The 14,794-nt window shown below is 38.3% G+C and overlaps 2 protein-coding genes across 4 annotated transcripts in view; one reads left to right on the top strand and one right to left on the bottom strand.

The window, feature by feature from the left end:
• Positions 1 to 331: 331 nt before the first annotated feature.
• Positions 332 to 3,780, top strand: LOC112055408 (leucine-rich repeat-containing protein 27-like). Its single transcript, XM_024095498.2, has 4 exons — positions 332 to 514; positions 586 to 1,295; positions 2,379 to 2,727; positions 3,653 to 3,780. Exons 1-4 carry the CDS (start codon positions 395 to 397, stop codon positions 3,719 to 3,721), a joined length of 1,248 nt encoding a protein of 415 aa, XP_023951266.2. The 5' UTR covers positions 332 to 394; the 3' UTR covers positions 3,722 to 3,780.
• A 485-nt stretch (positions 3,781 to 4,265) lies between these two features.
• LOC112055407 (protein O-GlcNAcase) overlaps positions 4,266 to 14,794 on the bottom strand; it is a 35,453-nt gene continuing 24,924 nt past the window's right edge. For all 3 annotated transcript variants that reach the window (XM_052889013.1, XM_052889012.1, XM_052889010.1), the window contains exons 19-22: positions 14,443 to 14,591; positions 13,782 to 13,936; positions 11,806 to 12,551; positions 4,266 to 11,247 (exon numbers count right to left, since the gene is read on the bottom strand). In XM_052889013.1, the coding sequence (XP_052744973.1) occupies positions 12,225 to 12,551; positions 13,782 to 13,936; positions 14,443 to 14,591 (631 nt within the window). In that variant the 3' untranslated portion in view covers positions 4,266 to 11,247; positions 11,806 to 12,224. The remainder of the gene's footprint in view (positions 11,248 to 11,805; positions 12,552 to 13,781; positions 13,937 to 14,442; positions 14,592 to 14,794) is intronic.

Consider the following 14,794-nt stretch of genomic DNA (forward strand, 5'->3'; position numbering starts at 1 on the left):
TAAAATTAATATGATCAGTGTGTCTTACACTAAAACTCATTACACACATTATTTTCACTGAACTCTTTTATATTTTAGTATTCTGTGTAGACATCATAGAATAAGAATCTATACATAGATTTAGGGAAGTCCAGGGTAGTATTTATTGTTTGATTGTTTCAAAACGGCTGCAAGTCAAAGCAGTTAAGTTAGTTTTAAGAAATAAACCACCCCGATTTGGCTCGAAAAGGCTAGAACTCAGAGCCTAAAAGCCACAATAAAAAAAACGTTAACCACATTGCGCGCGCTTTTTTTTAAAAATGATTGATTTTGTTACGACATTTATTATTGATCAAACACACTATTACAAGAATAAATAATACACTGATTACAAATCTATAAAACTTACACAAAAATGTCTGATACATTCTTGCAAACAACTTTATACGAAGAGGACCTGGATGATGACAAAATTCTAGATCTCTCGGCACAAGAATTAATTACAATACCTGCAATCAATAACGAATTTTTAACTGTAAGTGCAGCTTGACCCGTTTAATATTTTTTTATGAAACACTCATAAATTTTAAAGTGTTTTCTTTTTAGGTTCTTTACTTACAGAACAATAAATTAATAGAACTGCCTGACGACTTTTTTCCGTCGTGTCCAAGTTTGAAATGGCTCGATTTACGAGAAAACGAACTGTCGGATATTCCAAAAACAGTGAAATATCATCCATCTCTAAATCATATATTATTACAAAACAATAAAATCACATCACTACCAAACGAATTAGGGACAGTGACGAGCTTAAAAGTGCTTCAATTGAGCGGAAATCCGCTAATGTATCCTCCGAGGGACATAATAAAAGCGGGAACGGAGAGTATTTTAAAGTTTCTGAACGAGAAAATCATTGAAGAAGCACTGGAGGAAACTCGGTCTATTGTATCGGATAAGGCAAGCGCAAGCGACTGTTTGGAGTTACCTTTGAATTCACGAAGCTATAATTCTGTAATAGACGGTCCAAGTATACCTCCAAATAAAACTTTATCCGTACAATTTAGTGAGAGAGATTATTTTGATGGCGAAGAAAATGAACTATATCCGCGAATCAAATCAAAATGTCCTAAATTAGCCAAAAGTAGGTCTAAACCTCTACCACCTCATTGCCAGAGCGCTAAGTATCCAAGACCGCTTGTGATGTGTCCCAAGAAAGAGCAGGATAAGAAAATTATGCAAAGCATATTAATGGACGCAGCGTTGAAGAAACAGAAAGACCTTATTGCTAAAAGTGATAAAATTTTACAAGGAAGACGGTAAGGGTTTTTTTTCTATGATAAGTTAGCCATTGACTGCGACCTCATTGGCGCAGACGGTAGTCCTGAGGTTTTAGGTTCGATTTCCAGCGCAGGTCAGTTTAGGATTTTATAATTTCTAAACTGAGTCAAGTCTAGTCTGGTGGTATAAATCGTGGCTAGTTACTACCCTACCGGCAAAGAGGTAGCCAAGATTTTGCGTTACGGTACGAAGCCGCGTGAAAACCGTCAGAAGTATCAGGCGATACATTTGGGTAAAAACATAGGCGTATTTAAGGATTCTGGGCTACCGATATGGAATTGAGTTCTAATAAGATACTAAATACTACTCTAAATAACATCTGCAAACGTAATTACCATATAAAAACCCCCCTCCCATGTCAATACTACTACATAGGTACTTTGTATGGTGACTGACATAAAATACTTGAACTAGTATAAAAATACTGGTCTGAAAGCTGGTAGTCATAGACTATCCTAACATAGAACTGGAGAAGACTGGAGAATATTGAAGCTATTTAACTTCATCTATAGGTACTTGTAATTAAGCTTTAGAGAGGTAAATTCTGTACATGAAATATATTTACAAAATAACAATCGGGTGATTAGTGATCGATACTGATGCCAAAAATGCAATCAGTAAAATTTTGTCTGTCTGTATGTTCGTTATAGAAACAAAAACTACTCGACGGATTTTAACGAAACTTGGGATAATGTTCTTCATACACCTGGGCACTTGGGCAGGTTATAGTACCTATACTTTTCATCACGCTACGATCAATAGGAGCAAAGCAGTGAAGGGAAATGTTGGGAAAACAGGAGAAGTTACTCCATTTTTTAAGCTTCCGTCGCGTGTGCAGCCTTAATGGGGTGGGTAGGGTTAGGGTGGGGGTAGGGTAGGGGTAGTTGAAAGCTTACATCGACTTTCACGCGGACGATGTCGCGGGCGTCCGCTATAGATTAATAAAACGTTCTAAAGAGTGGTTGATTTCAACCACTCTCTCTAGAGAGTCCTACCTCTAGGGAGGACCGTCTTATTTATTTATCTATATTTGTATTTTAAATCCACCATCACATCCTTAGAAATATCGAACTCCTGAAGAACTGGCGCAAAAACTACAGAAACCGCCAACTGACTCTATCAATGGAAGACGACAAATACAAACTCACACCCAAAAGTTACCCCTACGATACCAACCCTGAATACATGACCCTCCTCAGCCGTGAGGACATAGAAAAGGACCTCCCAGACAAGTATAGAAAGAGGTTGTTTAGACGCTCCAAACCAACTGTGGCTAGGAAGAGTAACACTGATGCTCATCTAGCTATGAAGATAAAGAAGCTGTTTGAAAATCTGGAATCTATGGATTTGAATAGGGAGACCATGTCGCCGAGGACTGAACAGAGAGTACTTTTAGGGGAGATACAAAAGGTATAGTATAATTCGGTTGGTTGGCCTTACATGCAGTGGCGTTCTTATGGTAGTTAACTAAGGTATGCACTGTACTTAAGAAATTCCTGTTCCAATACAGGTTCGTAATGGATCCTTGGGGTAGGCAGTACATTTTTGCATCTATGAAGTGCAGTGGTATGCGTGGTGTATTTACATGACGGAGGTCCTGGGTTCGATTCCCGTTGGGCCTATTGAGGTTTTCTTAATTGGGCCAGATCTGGCTGGTGGGAAGCTTCGGCCGTGGCTAGTTACCACCCTACCGGCAAAGACGTACCGCCAAGCGATTTAGCGTTCCGTACGATGTCGTGTAGAAACTGAAAGGGGTGTAATTTTCACTCTCCTAACAAGCTAGCCCGCTTCCATCTTAGATTGCATCATCACTTACCATCAGGTGAGATTGTAGTCAAGGGCTAACTTGTAAAGAATAAAAAAACGACTAATAATATACAGCAAAAGCTCCCTATTCCGCTTCCTATATTCGCATTCTCGCGGATTAAAAAATTGCGAACTAATTCCTATATTCGCGGCCAATATTTCGTTATTTGCAGATCTGACTGAAAGACCCTACTACTTAGTCATGTATATGGATTCTTTTTAACCATTTGACTCCTAAATGGACGACCGGTCGCCCATCGTATCCGTTACGTGACATGTAAAAAAATATAAAGTAAACTTAGGGCAATAGGCGAGCACAGTATCATGCTCCGCGCTATAGAGGAATATAAAGATTTTTCAAATGGCTCACAACGATGGATTAAAACTGCATTCCCTGACTGTCGGCTTCTTCAACGCAGACGGGCTTTTCGATAAAATACTCGCGGGCAGCGAATGGTTAAAAAATAAATACCTACTCCATAAGCATGTAATTTAGTAATGTATATTAATCTATGTGAAACTCTTTCAGATATCTGAAATTAAACAGAAGTTGATCGAGCTCTCAACTACGAACTCAAGATCTGTATCGGCGGAATAATATTCAAATGCTAATGTAGTCCAGTATAAACTAGATAAAATTATATGTTTCATTTTTTACTTTCTTCTTTATTAAACCCCAACACTACAATTTATTACCTTTGATGCGCTTTTGATAAGGATTTTAATTAAAAACTGGTTTTAAAGTGATTCTTAGAAGTGTTTCATCAAAATTAGTTCAGCCGCTTACAAAGCCTTCTGCCATTTTTGCCACTTTAGTTACTATCAATGAGCGAACGGAGCAGTCGCTCCAGGCGCCAAATCCGCCTAAATGATAATCCTACTCAATCGTAGACAGTACTGCGCCTGATTTTCAATTGGTCACCCCCAGAGTATGGTCGAGATCTTCGCGTTCTATTCTTACTTTACACCCATAATTTGGTATAGGTATCTACATATTATTAGGTACAAACAGGAGGACGCCATAATTGGATCTCGCTCCATTTTAAAATTTACTTCGGGCCGACGCTGAGTGTACATCTTCTCTATCTAAGTTTATGCTTATAAGATGTGCACGATACTTAATTTATTACAATTGAAACACATTATTACATTTTAATAAACTTTATTGTTGATTCATCATCGAGATGGCCGGCACCAAATAATAAAAACTGTTTACATAAATATAACATAAATAACATAAACAAAAGCGACGGTTACAATAATCTTGTAAACTAAGTTCGAAAACATAGTCCTATCCTTTTCTATTGAGAACAATGTGAAAAAGACAGCTCTATTTTAAACTGTCAAATCTCTCCCAGTGTATGGATCTTGCGAAACTACTTGACCGCACTTATAGAGGCGAATAGTTCTTACGGTGTCTGTGGGTGTCTGCCACGCTACTTGTCTGCGACGCACTGTGTCTGTAGAAATAAACGGACCATAAGCCGTTTGTCACGGTCATTATCATTAACAATAAGTAAAATATAGTCACTAAACCCACCAAACCCCTTTGGAGCAACGTGGTGTGTCTAAGTTCCATATCCTCTCCCCTATAGTATATACGGCCTAGTGGGCCCTTATAATGACAATGATGAACAATTAAAGTCTTTTACTTTAGTTTTAGATAATGTAAACGATGAATAAATGAATTCCAGGCTAAAAAAATTATAGTCTTATCTTAGCGGCGAAATAGTTTCGAGAGATCTATAAGGGGGCGTTCATAAATTACGTGAGATGTTTTAGGGGGGGAGGGGGTCGAGTCAAATCTCATCTAATCTTACGTTGGAGGGAGGGGGGGTCTCGGCAAATATCACGTAATTTTTTTTCTGAATGAAACAAAAAAAAAAATATACTATTTTGGTCAATTTAATCCAGATTGTACATGCTTAAGATTTAATCTTAAGCGTAATCGTAATACGATTAAGATCATTTCCTAATTCGTTCTAAAAAAATAATTTCATTTATACCTCGACGTTATACATTTACTGACTGTCCAATCACCATCCCTCATGAAAAAAAATGTAAAAAATATATATTTTTTATTATACTTATAATTAAACTCTTAGCAATATTGATTACTAGTCTTAACTAGTCGTAAATAAAAACACGAAGCAAATTTTCTTTTCTTTTTACAATAATAATCTAACACATTTACGTAAGAAACCCACAATTTGAAAAATCTCACGTGAGATTGGGGGATGGGGGAGGGGGTTGAAAAAAATCTCACGACATCTTACCAAGGTGGGGAGGAGGGTCAGAAATATCGAAAAAACACCTCACGTAATTTATGAACGCTCCCTAACTCAATTATTTGTTACTATTCTCACAACTAGACACTATATTAGCACAAGTATTAGCAGAAGTCATTTAAATTAACAGCAAATGTGTCTAGCGCCTTATAAGTGCAATATCCGAAAACTAAATAATAATTAACTCAAATAGCAGAATACAAAATGTCTAAATCTATTTTATGTTACAAGCATGTATTATAATAAATTGTTTTCAATAAGTTTTCCATATAACTATTAGTAATTCTAAGAGAACTTAATAAGACTATTTAGCTGCCTAAGAGCCCACGTTCAGAAATAGTTCACAAATTATGCGTTAGCATCCTATCTCATGACTTGGCAACTTCGTTCGTAACACTCCCGAAGGCGTGTAGCGATGAATGAAAAACCCACGACTGATACCGCGCACCTGCGCAGTCTTTCCCCCCGTCACCCGCATATCATGAGAGTGTCATCAACGAACTTGCCAGACTATAGACTGACTTTGTCGACAAATAGCAGCGAAATCCAAAATATCGCTCTCTCTTTCGTTCCATCGCAACAAACAAGAGAGCAATATATTCGATACCGCCGCTATTGGTCTATAATAAGTATCTCTTGTCCTAGTCTGCGTGATGCTATGACATTACATACTATAAACTTTTCAGTCTGCGTTAGCTCTTAAAATGATACATGATAAGCACAATATAAATAATAACAGATATTTTTCTCTATCTACCCTACAAAAGTAAATTTTTGAACAAAAAATATAGCTTATAAAGAAGCAAAACATAATATCTCAGTCATAAGAATATAAATATACAGGCTTTATGAATTAGTGGATTAATACAGAACAAATTATTTTTTTCAGTTATAATAATATAAACAATACACATAGGCATTTATGAACATAACTATCGAAAATGCTTTATTTCTCTTATTTTTCGAAAAATTTTGGGGTATATTCTGACATGCGACAAATATACCAGGTTTAATTAAGTTCAATGTTCAGAATCCATGTACGGATTTACTGAAACACACAAAAGTACAAAACAGAAGCTGAAGTGATGATTTTTTTCGCAAATGATTCTTATTTTTTATTTTTTTTTGATAGCACAATTATAAAAGTGGATTACTATAGGGAACACATATTTGTATATATTTACTTGTTACATACATTTTTAACTGATTTCATTTATGAACCGAATGTTACAAACCAAAATCGCATACATATTTACAAGCATACATACACCCACACATTCGCATGAGTATGTTGCGTATATTTTATACAAATAGAATAATAATCACATTATAGATTAAAAATATACATACTTATGTACATATAAGTCACCACTAGCACTAATATCCGGCCGCTCAGAGATTGCGTTTTTGACAGGTCGTGTACGAACGGGACAAACATATTCATGTTACAGGATTCATTATTTAGGTTATTGTAGAGGGGAGGTATCTGTGTTGGTATAAATAAGAGGATATTTGATAACTTGAGCTCAGTTGTTTGTTAGGCAGCGTAGACGCCGTCACGCTGCCAGTCGCGTTAGTGATTTTGTGCGACAATGTTTTGTGTTGTCATAAATTGTTTAGTGTAGGCCTGGATACCATGTCGGGCAGGGAAGGTGAGTGTTGGCTAGTCGGAAGGGATCCCTTAAGCCTACTCTCAAGGTCACAAGTCCAAGTCAATTTCCTGGTACAATCACTGTCGCTGCTATCCGTCACGTCGCATTCAGTTGCCACCTCGTTTTTTTCTCATCACTACAAAGATAAAGTTGACATAACCTTGAAACAGCGCAGTTCAACGACCTTGTACGCCAGTTTTAAGTTACATCGCCCATTCGATCACGACCTGTCAGAACAGCAAACTCTGAGCGACCGGAGTTTAGTGAAATCTTTGCCTGTATCTATACTAGCAAAATAATCACGCTACCCTTCTTTGCACTTTGCTCGGGAACTGGTTGATATTTTTGTGTAATAAATCAAATGCCTACCTTCCCAAATGTCGACCAACTCTAGGAATAATAGGACGACACTATAATATAAACAAAACAAGTTGATATAAGCAAGCATTGATTTGCGGAATTTATTTAATAATTTTATTTATTTTACCTAATAAGACGACATACATACTTGTATGTTTAACTACTGGTTTCCTAACTTTCACATGCTTTATTAAAAATAAAGCATGTGAAAGTTATTGAAAATAATGAATTTTTACAATATTAGTTTACTGAACGAAAATTTGCCTTATTTTTACATGACTTAAAAAAGTGAATCTAGGTACTTATTTATAATTTAGACTTATTTATATTGCATTTTTTTCTAATTTTACATAAATTAATTTCATATATATTTCAAAGTAGGTATGATCTATGATTTTTTTTACTATTTAAAGGTTTAATTGCTCCTCGGATGGGTTTAAGTTGAAGTTTAGGAGAGGAGTTCATATTTGTCACATGAAGACTACATAAAAATCATTTAGGATATAAAATATAACGAAACTGGTACGACAATATACTACTTATATATTAAAATACTTACAATGGTCTAAGACCCGGCATCAGAAATATATACCCTCATCTGTTATTCATTAGTGCTATGAAATAAACGATAATGTTCAAAGTGACACATTGCAAATAGGTTGCCTAGTTAAATTGCAGCCAAACACATTTTTCATACAAAATCTAGGAAACCATGATCAAAGACAGTACAGTAACACAGTTAATTACGCATGAAATAAGCTTTCATTACATTCATATAACATTAATTAATTGTTTATATCTGGCGACCCACAGTTTCACAGTTGCAGTGTGAAAGCAGACAACCTTTACTTTTTCAATTCTTTTGGTTATATTCTATTAACTAGTGTACGATTTTTGAATTAACCAACGAGGTAAGAGATTAAATAGTTTAAAACAATCATAATAATTTAATATTGTTTGGCTGCAATTTAACTACAACCTATTTGCAATGTGTCAATGTGAATATTTTCCATCATTTATTTCTTATCCCAATGAAATAACAGATGAGGGTATATATTTCTTATGCCGGCTCTCGTACTATAAGACATAATGTAATAATAAAGACGAGAAAGTAAAGGCAGTATATACTAATATTCATGCATCACCACATCTTATCACACATGTTCTATCTTTACTCAGTCTTCGCTTACCCTCGACATGACTAGGTCCAATTGAGTACATGATTTTCATTGCATACATATAAAAATTAATATACAGTAATGTATATTATCATTATCAACCCATGTTCGGCTCACTGCTGAGCTTGAGTCTGATCACAGAGTGAGAGGAGTTAGGTCAAAGATGTATATAAATCCCAACAAGATATAGCACCGTTGAAAGAACCTTAAAAGTGTTTTTAAGGTTCTTTCAATTTCTTTCTTGCTGTTCTTTCTTTTCTTTCTTTTCTGTTCGTAGATGAACTACAAAACAACTCACCGTAAATAGATTCCTGACATCTTGTCGGGCGAAACCGCATATAAATCAGCGGGTTTTTTAGACAAAGGGTTTTGCCCAAAAGAGTCATTTAATATGGGGCATGTTTATTCGAAAATAACAACCCAGTTGGGACAAGAAAACGCACCGTTGGTTGGGTTGATCTAACAACAATCAATTTATAAGCAACTATTTGCAAGAGGCCCAAGACCGTCCTACAAAAGATTTTGTTTTATTCTTTACAAGTTAGCCCTTGACTACAATCTCATCTGATGGTAAGTGATGATGCAATCTAAGATGGAAGCGGGCTAATTTGTTAGGAGGAGGATGAAAATGCACACCCCTTTCGGTTTCTACACGACATCGTACCGGAACGGTACGGTAACCTGAAGACCTGAACCATTTAAGAACCGGCTTTCGGCCTTCAATCGGCTCAGCCGGGGATCGAACCCAGGAATTCGCCACCGAGGTCGTCAAAAGTCAATACGAATATATCCCATATCCAATACATAAAAAATAATCTTAACTGTGCCCTCAGTTCTATATCTGATCGTATTCGGAGGATAAACGCAATAATATAAATATCTTGACAATTAAAAATACAGCCAAATTAAAATTCTCCTTCCTATTTTTTAAACTGCTCAAATTCACATAATTTTAAATAACAATGATATACTTAAATTATATATAATTCTCAATAGACATTAATATATAACATATTGACAACACTCTATAGAATAACCACATAAAGTAGAGTCTTCTGTTAGAGGTCTCAGTATTTTAAGATATAAGAAATAGCCCTTTAATCAGAGTAACTTTTTGCAAGGCGTGCAAAGAACATCTAAAAAACACTATAAAGTTATGTGGTTTGTCTTTTTCAACACTAAGCCCTCATACGCACGAGAGTTTTTTTAAAGTTAAAAAAGCGTTTAATTACAGTATGAAGTTAAATGAAGGTCTATTTACAACGCCCAAAATTGAAAATGCAACACTGCTTGAAAAAGTACAGTGTTTTAAACACGCTGTCGTGTGAACATATACTTGTTCATATATATTAACATATATGAACGCTTTTTTAACGTCCGTTAAAAAAACTCTCGTGCGAATAAGAGCTTAAAGTCACGTGGTAAGCCTATAATATCATGTACCCATTTTTCAAACAATTCACGCAAATACTGATGTCTGTACCAATCTCAAAAGCTAATAGACCAATCACCAATAACACTTTTGACAGATCTGGCAATGTGATTGGTGATTGGTTCACAAATAGACCAATCATTAGCGAATGTTCGCTTCGCTTATGTGGAAACACATCCTAATACTTAATTATATATTAAATATTCAAGTTTAGTCAATAGAATACTTTACATTACATTTACAATTATTTTCCAGTTTGTATAGAATGTGTGTGAAAGAGGTAAAATGTAAATGCTAAGTGCTTTTATGAAACTATAATTTGATATAGACAATGTTTTAATTATTATTATTATAATAGTATAAAAAAAACTAGTTTAAACTATGGTTTATAGATAATAAAGTATTTTAGCTGTTCAAAAACATTGTCGAGGATGTTTTAATTCATACTATATATGATATAAAAGATACAGTTATTAATGGAAGATAATTGTCATGTTTAAATGACTGGTTACTGATAATACAAAATAAAACTTGAAACGGGCAACATTTTGAAGTAAATAAAAATAAAGTCTATGGATTGACAAAAATGTTTGTCTCCTACGTCTTTGCTTATATGAATACATAATAAATGCTCAAAATTTTGTTTATTTACAGACCAAAAATTTCAAGATCTAAAAATTAAATGTATCTAACTATAAATATAAAAGTTAAATATACTTATTTTATAAGTACTTATACTTATTTTTGACAACGTCTTCTGTGCCTCTTGTCTATGGAGAGACAAAATCTTCAAATTCTCGAGGCAGAGGTATCTAACATTCTATGTCAACTAAGACCAAAAATAGTCATTCAACGTCTTCTGTAACTCTTGTTTATTTATAGACGGAAAATGCTTATTTAAATCGACGTCTCCTGTTTAAGATTACATCAAAAATGTTCACATTTACTGCGCGTTTTGTTTATGGTTAGTACCAAATCAAGTCAGTTTTGTCGTCGTCTCCTACGCCTCTTGTCTATGGACATGAACAGAGACCTCACTTGCGCCAGGCCGGGGTACCGGAAGCGAGGCGCGCTCACTTGTCTCTGGCGCTAGAAGGCGCGAGCGAGGAACACTCGGCCGCCAATGCGCGAGACCTCGACGAAGCCGAGCTTGTTGTAGAACTGTTGCAGGTAGTGGTCCGTTGCGTTGATGCATGCGTGCACGCCGTTCACGCCTGCAATAATAGGGATGATGACAGTTTTTTAAATTGTATTTATATTAGAAATATGCTAATAATAAAGCAATTTTGTAAAAGGAACAGGGTATCTGCGATCATTACTTTCGGAGCTACAGGGATTTAAAGGGTCAGATTTGCGGCGCTGCCGCGGATCCCTGATAAACGCCCCATACAAAATGGCACGAACTAATGACGTCGTAGGTAATGTACTGATCGTTAGATTTGTATGTGCGTTCAAACAAAATCACTTATATCTTCGTTATTTGTGCGTTTATGTTTATAGTTCATATATTAAAAAATGTCACATTTAATGTAAGGAAGCTAAAACTGTATGAATTTTCATCTAATTACGATAAAAGATTTTTCACTCATAGTTATTAATAGTACAATATGATATAAGTGCGGTTTTTTTTTATTGTATTTTATCTCACAAAGCAGCGTTAGCAGCCTGGCCGGCGCCAGCGGGTCGGAGCGCGCCGGCAGCACGCAGCACGTGAGCAGCGCCGGGTGTGCGCACGATGCTGTCCGCAGCGAGTACATCAGTCTAGACCGTACCGTGAGCTCGCAGCGCGGCCAGCAGACACGTCAGCAGCCTGGCCGGCGCCAGCGGGTCGGAGCGCGCCGGCAGCACGCAGCACGTGAGCAGTGCCGGGTGTGCGCACGATGCTGTCCGCAGCGAGTACATCAGTATAGACCGTACCGTGAGCTCGCAGCGCGGCCAGCAGACACGTCAGCAGCCTGGCCGGCGCCAGCGGGTCGGAGCGCGCCGGCAGCACGCAGCACGTGAGCAGCGCCGGGTGCGCGCACGATGCTGTCCGCAGCGAGTACATCAGTATAGACCGTACCGTGAGCTCGCAGCGCGGCCAGCAGACACGTCAGCAGCCTGGCCGGCGCCAGCGGGTCGGAGCGCGCCGGCAGCACGCAGCACGTGAGCAGCGCCGGGTGTGCGCACGATGCTGTCCGCAGCGAGTACATCAGTATAGACCGTACCGTGAGCTCGCAGCGCGGCCAGCAGACACGTCAGCAGCCTGGCCGGCGCCAGCGGGTCGGAGCGCGCCGGCAGCACGCAGCACGTGAGCAGCGCCGGGTGTGCGCACGATGCTGTCCGCAGCGAGTACATCAGTATAGACCGTACCGTGAGCTCGCAGCGCGGCCAGCAGACACGTCAGCAGCCTGGCCGGCGCCAGCGGGTCGGAGCGCGCCGGCAGCACGCAGCACGTGAGCAGCGCCGGGTGGGAGCGCACGATGCTGTCCGGTGCGCGCTCAAGCGAGTTGAACTCGTGGAAATGGCCCACACATTCCTAAACGACAAACAATACGAAATATTTAAATAATACATAAGTGTGCTTTATCCCACACGATTGAAGTAAAACTTCTTTCAAAAATAATAAGACAAAGCGCCATCTATGAGCCTCAGGCATAACTGGATCGTAACAAGTTGTTGAAGTGTACAAAATAGGGATTATTTCAAAATTCCCTAAGAACGCCATCTATGGGTAGTTAAAAATAACAAACACTGTTTCACTATGCCTGTTTCAGATGGCAGCACGCGTTTTAAAAAGATTACACTTTTCGTAACGCATTTATCATCTTGCTTACCAAAAAAAAAACTTCAAAAAGAAAGAAAGAGTTCAAAAAGTGTAATTACACCAAGGAAACATTTAGGTTCAGTTCAGTTAGGGTTTTTTTTTAAATTATATCAAATGTAATTTCAATACCGCGTAATTTCAATTTGGAGTAGAAACAAAACAGTGCATGTAAATACTAGAATATTCTTAGAGGTTAAAAATAACTTAAACCTAAGGAAAGGTCGTCTCTCTCCAGAAGTAACAGGAACACGTATGCCTGCTATAAACTTTATCTATTGCTTCTTCGGGATATGACAAAAGAGCCAATGAGGAGAGAGCTGCAGACGCATTCTATTAGGTCATTGTCAGTCGTGCGTGTTGCCGCAAACACTTCTGACGGCATAGCCCGCACTTCAGTGCTGCGCGGGCGAGAACTCCGTTAAGCGTTCAACCTTTTGCTCCTTGAAGTTAGCCGGCGTGAGGTCTTTTCTCTCCAGCAGCTTCTTGGGGTAACAGGAACACATGTTGCATCTTGGGGTATAACAAAAGAGCGAATGCGAATGAATACAAGAGAGCGCCAGACTCATTAGGTCATTACCAGTCGCACGAGTTTCCACAAATACCTCTGACGCCATAGCCCGCACCTCTGTTCTGTTCAACCTTTTGCTCCTTAGAAATTACTCACCTTAGCAGCCGGCGTGAGGTCATCTCTCTCTTCCTTGGGGTAACAGGAACACATATGCTTGCAATAAACGTTATCTATTGCTTCTTGGGAGCATGACAAAAGAGAGAATGCGGAGAGTTCACACATTCTTCATTGGGTCATTGTCAGTCGTGCGTGTTGCCGCCCACACCTCTGTCACTTCCCTCTGTCGTCATGTCTGCACCTCTGTCTTACGCGGGCGACTTGGTTAAACATTCGAGCTTTGGGAAAGGAGTTTTTGTTTCCTGGAGTATGCTCACCTTAGCAGCCGGCGTGAGGTCGTCTCTCTCCAGCAACTCCTTGGGATACTTGATGCACATCTCTGGTATGAGCGCGATCTCCTGCTTCTTGTAGAAGTCTTTACTATTCAATGCTGCGCACGCGTAGCCGACGATTTCTTTTTTCACGGACGAAACTAACAAAATATTAATTTATTTATTAACATGCACTGATGGATGAAAGATGGATGGAATTATTATTTTATGTATAGATCTCGCTAAACTTCGAGTCTGTTCTGGCATATTAGGCGTATGGTTGTGCAGTAATTTTAGCGGGATTATCAGTACGTTATATCAGTTAAGTCAGCGTAAAATGACTACGTTTATTTTACATATCGCTATCTTTTTCATTTATCGGTGACGAAAGAGAAAACGATATTTGCGATTCCGCTGCCTGTTTGCCTAAGATACGTACTATGACATATTCCGAGAAAAGAAAAAGACATACTGTCGACCATAAGCAGTGGATCCCACTGCTTATGGTCGACAGTATGTCTTTTTCAATTTGAAATATCGCTCTCCTTTTTTGTCCCAACGCAATTTTTCAGAGAAGTTGCCAATTTTGCCCCTATTGTTCAACATTCTTTTTCTTTTTCTCATCTCGTGGCATGCATTCTAGGTCTGGATAGTATCCTGGCATTACCGCTGATTTTGCTGGGCTTGACGTCCGCAGCGTCCAGTTCGGCGTCTTCCGCGTCCACGTCATCCGCGTCTGCGTCCGCGTCGCCGCTGCCGTCGTCCTCTATGACGAGGCACAGCTCTGGTGTAAGTGTGAGGAATGGTACCACCAATCTGTACGGAGTTTATTAATTATCTACACTTTTTTTATTTCCCCAAAAGAACTAAACGTAAAGTGCTTGTTCAGCTTACCGTCACAGTATGAAATTGAATAAATATTATTACTAATCAAATGAACTAAAAATGGCTACCTATGTGGTTAGTCTGTATGCCATAGAAGTTGGTGTGAGAGGGTTAACTGCAAAATCTCTGTATAA

Source organism: Bicyclus anynana, chromosome 24 (genome assembly GCF_947172395.1).
Source record: "Bicyclus anynana chromosome 24, ilBicAnyn1.1, whole genome shotgun sequence".
In the NCBI taxonomy this organism is placed as follows: domain Eukaryota; kingdom Metazoa; phylum Arthropoda; class Insecta; order Lepidoptera; family Nymphalidae; genus Bicyclus; species Bicyclus anynana.

Bases quoted from the DNA above. Each gene is read 5' to 3' on its own strand.
- LOC112055408 (XM_024095498.2), top strand. From the start codon at position 395: ATGTCTGATACATTCTTGCAAACAACTTTATACGAAGAGGACCTGGAT. The intron at 1,296-2,378 runs GTAAGGGTTTTT...TCACATCCTTAG, and splicing joins AAAATTTTACAAGGAAGACG to AAATATCGAACTCCTGAAGA. The intron at 2,728-3,652 runs GTATAGTATAAT...AAACTCTTTCAG, and splicing joins TTTTAGGGGAGATACAAAAG to ATATCTGAAATTAAACAGAA.